Genomic DNA, 6165 nt, shown 5'->3' with positions numbered 1-6165 from the left:
AGATGAGAGATGTCTTGTATTATATTCCTTTAGACAATTTTACAATAATCTAGCGGATAGGAATTTTTTCGAGTAAAAATCTTATTTGCTTGCCCTACTACCAATGTTCCCCTAAATTAATTTTTAAACTAGTTTACAAAAAGTAACATCTTCAAATTTTAGAAATTTATAATTTGTCACGTCAAATCTTGAATATTTCCAAGCAATTTTCAAAAAATGGTTGTTGGACGTAGTGCTGGCAACTGAAACCGGTTTTTTGGATAGTCGGTTAACCGGTTTCGGATAATTCGGATTTTTATGAAATCCGAAAACCGGTTATTCGGTTATTNCATTTTCAATAATAGATTTTCTATTTTTATGAAAAATAACTCCTTAAATGAACGATAGCTTCATTTATTTATTTAATAATAGTAAAATAATTCCGAAATTTAAATTTTAATTAATATTTCGTTTAACAATAATTTTTGTGACAATTTTCCTCCCTATAAGCTGTCTGTGAGTCACTTTTCGCTAAAATTGATGGTTTTCCCTGCAAAGTGAAAAAACTGATTTCCTCACTTACTTGTTTAAATAGAAAAGTTAGCGAATAAAAGTTTTTGACTCACGAGATGAGAAATGTCTTGTATTATGTTCTTTTAGACGATTTTACAATAATCTCGCGGATAGGAATTTTTTCGAGTAAAAATCTTATTTGCTTGCCCTACTACCAATGTTCCCCTAAATTAATTTTTAAACTCGTTTACAAAAAGTAACATCCTCAAATTTTAGAAATTTATAATTTGTCACGTCAAATCTTGAATATTTCCAAGCAATTTTCGAAAAATGGTTGTTGGACTGGACGCTCCAGAACATCTCGATAGAAAAAAAACACTGAAAATGATGCTAAATAACTGCCTAACAAACAATATTTTAAAACACAAATGCTCAAAACAGAAGTGGCGGGCGGCTCTTATAGTGTGATCTTTTTTTTGTAAAAACTGGCACTTGTATTTACATTAACGCTGAACCCTTGGACCGGGGATCAGGAAAAGTCGAAAAAACGCCCAATTGTAAACAAGTTGCATCAACGACATTCCTAGGCAGAAGGCCGCGTTAGAAACGGACAAAAATAAACGACGATCGCATAAAAATAGGAGCCAAATATGTCTGGAGATAGCGGAGCGCAAACAATAACAAAATTAACAAGGCGTTTACTCGATGGAAATAAACAAAGCTCGAAAATAAGATACGAAAAGCGGCGTAAAAATAAAAGAGGCGCGCGATTCCAGCTTCCTGGAAAAGGAAAGCCACGTCTCGCAATACCAAACGATTACTTCCTACTGCTGTGTGTGATCTAGCTATGGGGCTTATCACCTCTTGGACTTTTAACCGATTGGGATCCATATATAAATTAATAGATGGCATTTTAGTGATACTAAACATTCAGCTTTCGCGAGTCGAGTTGTGATTTCGAAGCCATCGACCGACAGTGTGTGTTTTGTTATTTTTTCTTCGCCGCATCATGTCTTCCATGCTTAAGGTAACTAGATCCTCGGTATGCTCTCGACAATCGAAATTTACCAGTGAAAAACGATTTTTTTTTTAAATTGCAGAAGAGAACAATTTTTTATCAAGGTTTTTTACGGTAAAATAGGTAATTTTAAGCGCAATGTACATAAATACAAAAAAAATTGATGGTTTATTGGGAAATGAAACAAACTTATGCTTTAGCATAAAAAATCTTAATAAAAAAATGATGTAAAACAGAAATCTATAGAAACCATTCAATCCAATAGGTTGGAAATTTTGTACTGTGGTTCTTGTACATTGGATTTGACAAATGTTATCTTCAATGTGACAGTAGCAACTTTGCAAGTGTTGCAATGTGGAACTGACTAAAAAAATGTATCAATAATTCGCTGTATTATATCCCGATTTGAATTACATCGAACACAAAATTATATGCGAGTCGAAAAAATAGCAATTTCAACTCGAGATGAAATATTTTTTTCGTTTATGAACTTGGATCATTCACGAAAAGTACGGTATTTTCATCTCTTTTTTCCAACATATTTGAACATGAATTGAATCTTTAAAATACGTAAATCTACGATTTTCGCGTTTTTTCACCCCCAAATAGAAAAAAGCACACATCTAGACAATATAACTTTTGAAGTGGGGGTCAGACGAGCTTGTTATGCAAATTTTTAGGAAAATCCATGCTATCCGAAAAAATTGGGAGCTTTCACTTTATTTTCGCCTTCAGTGATTGGACTAATCAGACTATAGCGACAGCTGGAACATGGACTTGAAAAAATAGAAGATTTAGAAACATACAAGTGCATATAAATGCGTTTTCACGGTTTGCTCAGTTAACAATACGACAGATTTCGAAAATAAGCGAGAAATTCACGTACTTTCTATGTCATTCGAAGCAACGTTATTGGAAACATGTAAATATCCATTGGCTTCAACACGATCATATTCGGACGTTTAAACAAACATCCTACGACGATTTTGCTTGTTGGGCCGCGAAACACCGCCACCCTGTACGTCTTCGGGACCGCAGGAGAAAAACACGCACGGCAATTTGGGCAATGTGACCGCGGCGTGATTCCGATAAAAATATTTTTCTACCGACAGGATTATTTATACTTACTTAAAAAAGAAATGAGTTCGAAAACAAGAATGCTAACACGGGCAGTAAAATCATTAAGTATGTTTTCTTCTCGGTTATCTCCGATAGATAGTCTTAATTAAACTAATTGGTATTTAGTAACTGATAAATGCCTAGGCATACGCCGTTCTGTCCGCGAGTCGCTACGAATAACGATTGTTACATAACTCCTCGTACTAGGATTTAATCACTTGCACTGTCGACTGTCTCCTTCCGAAAATGGACAGGACGGTGCCCAGGGACGGTTCTAGTTACGGGTTATTACTACAGGGTGTCCTCTTTTTAAACGTACTAACTCTTAACAGTATGTAGAGCTACCACATGTCCTGCGATCGAAATAAGCAGATTTAACTAAATTGAACGCTAAAGAGCGTTAAAGTTGACAAAAAAACGCTTCCGTATAGATGCCACTTTATGACAGAGCAAAGAAATAATTGGATTAACGAACTGTGATAAATTTTCAACCATATTCGGCTCCTCAATTTGTCTGCAACGTTTTTGGCATATTGCAAAGATACACAATTTAATATTCTTTTTATTTTCAGTCAGTTTTGGTCGTCTACATTATATTCCTGATTTTGGTAATGAGGCAAACGATGGCCAGGCCTAGTGGTGAGTGGGCTTCCAGTGCTTATGGCTGCGACAACGCAGATGTAAGTTAAAACAAAATTATTTCAAAAAATATATATTTCTTTTCTAACACATTTTTTCGATTTGAGCAACAAACATTCAAATCTCAAAATGGTCGAAAAAATTAGCTTTTATTTTATTTAAACAGCACTTTGTGCAGCTTCCAATACTTCCCCCGGTAAATGCTCGTCTTCGCTTTCCGAGCTCATTTTGAATTAGAATTAAACACTTAGAATATGAATTACAATATATAATTCTGACATTATTTTTTCAAACAACCAATTTTTATTTTTAGTTTATTAGGTTGCTGTCGCTATGATAGTCACCGCGCCTAAACCGTCTCGATTCAAATATAAATTAAATTGTTGTAATAACACAATTGGCTTATTTTTTTATTTACATTCTAGATACAAAAATAAGTATTTAGAGACCAATTTGATGAGTAATTCTCGAGATACTACGAAGTAAATATTTTGTTTCACATTATGGACTTTAAATTTGTAACAACTATTGATAGTTTTTATCTACAAATAACACAACGAAGCAGATGTGTGAGGATATTCATTTTTCGCGACCCTGCTATCCTTATTCGTAAATTCCAGTAAACTTTTTAACGCGGTGATATGCCACAAGTGGAGGTGTATTTTGGTATCGGGCTTATCTAATCGGAGGAGGCATTGCGGGAAATATAGCTGACCCCTAGCCGATTATTTATAACCGGATTTATCAAGCGAGTATTTTTTTTTTCGGGCGCCGGGAGCAAAGATAATATGTCACATTTCTAGTGGCATCACCTCCAGGAAAAGTTCATTTGCAGCTAGATTTCAACCGGATCTCTTATCCCGAATCTATGCCTATGGTATATTACAATAAAGATGTTCTTTTCGTCTTAATGACCCGTTTATCTTATTTTTTACGTCCTTTCTTTTTTTTTCAGTCGAAGAAAATCGAAATCTGCCAGCGTTGCGCCAAACAGACCAAGTCCCCCATAGTGTACCCAATGTGCTGCAACGAAGAAGACGAGGTCCACTTTTGGTGCTACAGATATACCACTTACGGCAAAGAAGCGTGATACACACCCATCCCCATCAGCAGCAAGTAGAACGGTGGTTGGTTAGTCACTTAATGTAACGGGTAGTTTTTCTCGTGAATTTTTCAATGTGATATAAAAAAAAAATCGGCCGTACGACTGCTCCTCTATAGTTGTTAAATAACTTATTGCGTGTATTTAACTGATAGCTCTAACACTAATTCTGTTGCCAAATCGAACAATTTTGCACCTTCGAGGGAATATATAGATTGAGGTTAGGATTTGGTCCCGAGGAAGCTTCGCCTAATTCATTCAACGAAGAAAAGTAATAAATTTTAGCTATAGTTTAGTTAGATTTTGATTTAAAAATTTAAGTCCTGAAAATCAGTGCGTGATCGACGTTATCGTGTGGCAGCGCCTTTAGATTTTGTGATTTTGAATAGGTAGATTTAAACAGGTACGCCACTGGTAGCAGTCGGGTTATTTAAGGCTTCGCGGTTTTATTTGGCAACCCAAACAGGATGCAAACTCACGATATGATAAGCATTGTATATACAGGGTGATCCATTAACGGTACATAGTAAACTCGACGTGCTACGATCATGGGGTAAAAAATCTGATAACAAATACGGCCAAAAGGAATTGATTTAAAATATTTTCAAGTTTGTAACTACGCCGCTAGGGGGCGCAACTGCTATAGTGGTACCAAAAATTGTCGTTTTTTTGTAAATTTCGCTTATATAACCCAAGTTGAAAATACAATTTTTAGATACACTATTAAACTCTTCATGGGTTTTGTCTGAACTTTTTTTTTGTTATTACCATAGCAACGTGAGTATAAAGAACGCCATCTCGAAATTTTTAAATTGTCGTAACTTCTAAATGCATTAATCGATTTCAAGAAACGACGGCTCAATTTAAAGAACTATTAATACGTTTTATTTTCATGATGGAATAAAAATAATATTTTCCTACGCAACGGTAGACGACGCTAATCAGAAAAGTTTTTTTATAGCTTGGTAGACTATTTATTAAAGAAAACAAATCCACAAACCGGAGGTCGATAACTTTCGGAATCTTTTCGGTTATTGACAAAATAGTGAAGTTGCGCTAGAACCTCGTCGTTTATTTAATTCTCTGAATAACATTGACATAGTCCAAACCAAAATTAAAATGTAAGACTATACAAAGCTTGTCTTTAAAAAAGTTGCTTTTTTTGATTAATACAATGTTCCATTTATTTTTTTTTATTAATGCCAAATAATATCTTCATAAAGATTATTATTTCCATGGCTATGTCCTATGAAAATAAACAAATGAAAAATTATGTCAAACAACGTGTGACAGCCCTTGCTTCGCGCAAAATTAGTGTCATTTGTGTGAAAAAATTACTTGTATTATAGAAACAATAATCTTTATAAATACATACTCAGATATTTGGAACTAATAAAAAAAAATAAAAATTGTAGCGATCAAAAAATACCTTTTTAATACTTGGTACAGTTTTACAATTTAGTTTTGGCTTGTACTATGTCAATGGTATTTGGAGAACTAACTTCACTATTTTAGCAATAACTTTAAAATGAAAAAAGATATCGACCTCCTGTTTTTTTTTTTTTTCTTATTAAGCCATCAAACCACGAAAAAAACCGAAATCATTGCATTTATTTTTATTTTTTGTAAACGGAGACAATTACAAAATTCCGTTAGCGTCGTCTACCGTTGCGCAGGAAAATAAAATTTCGATTCCCATTTTATAAAAACAAAACGTATTAATAGTTTTTTTAAAATGAGTCGTCGTTTCTTGAAATCGATTAAGGCATTTAAAAGTTATGACAATTTAAACGTT

At 34.1% G+C, this 6165-nt stretch overlaps 1 protein-coding gene across 1 annotated transcript; it reads left to right on the top strand.

Moving 5' to 3' along the window:
- Nucleotides 1–1431: 1431 nt before the first annotated feature.
- On the top strand, nucleotides 1432–4959 carry LOC111692807. The gene is made up of 3 exons (XM_023456929.1): nucleotides 1432–1519; nucleotides 3202–3309; nucleotides 4224–4959. The coding sequence occupies exons 1-3, from the start codon at nucleotides 1502–1504 to the stop codon at nucleotides 4356–4358; spliced, it is 261 nt and encodes an 86-aa protein (XP_023312697.1). The 5' UTR covers nucleotides 1432–1501; the 3' UTR covers nucleotides 4359–4959.
- Nucleotides 4960–6165: the final 1206 nt, after the last annotated feature.

This window comes from Anoplophora glabripennis, unplaced genomic scaffold (assembly GCF_000390285.2).
Source record: "Anoplophora glabripennis isolate ALB-LARVAE unplaced genomic scaffold, Agla_2.0 scaffold3669, whole genome shotgun sequence".
Taxonomy (NCBI): domain Eukaryota; kingdom Metazoa; phylum Arthropoda; class Insecta; order Coleoptera; family Cerambycidae; genus Anoplophora; species Anoplophora glabripennis.
The sequence above is the reverse complement of the archived record's forward strand: the minus strand, read 5'-3'. Positions and strand labels throughout refer to the sequence as shown.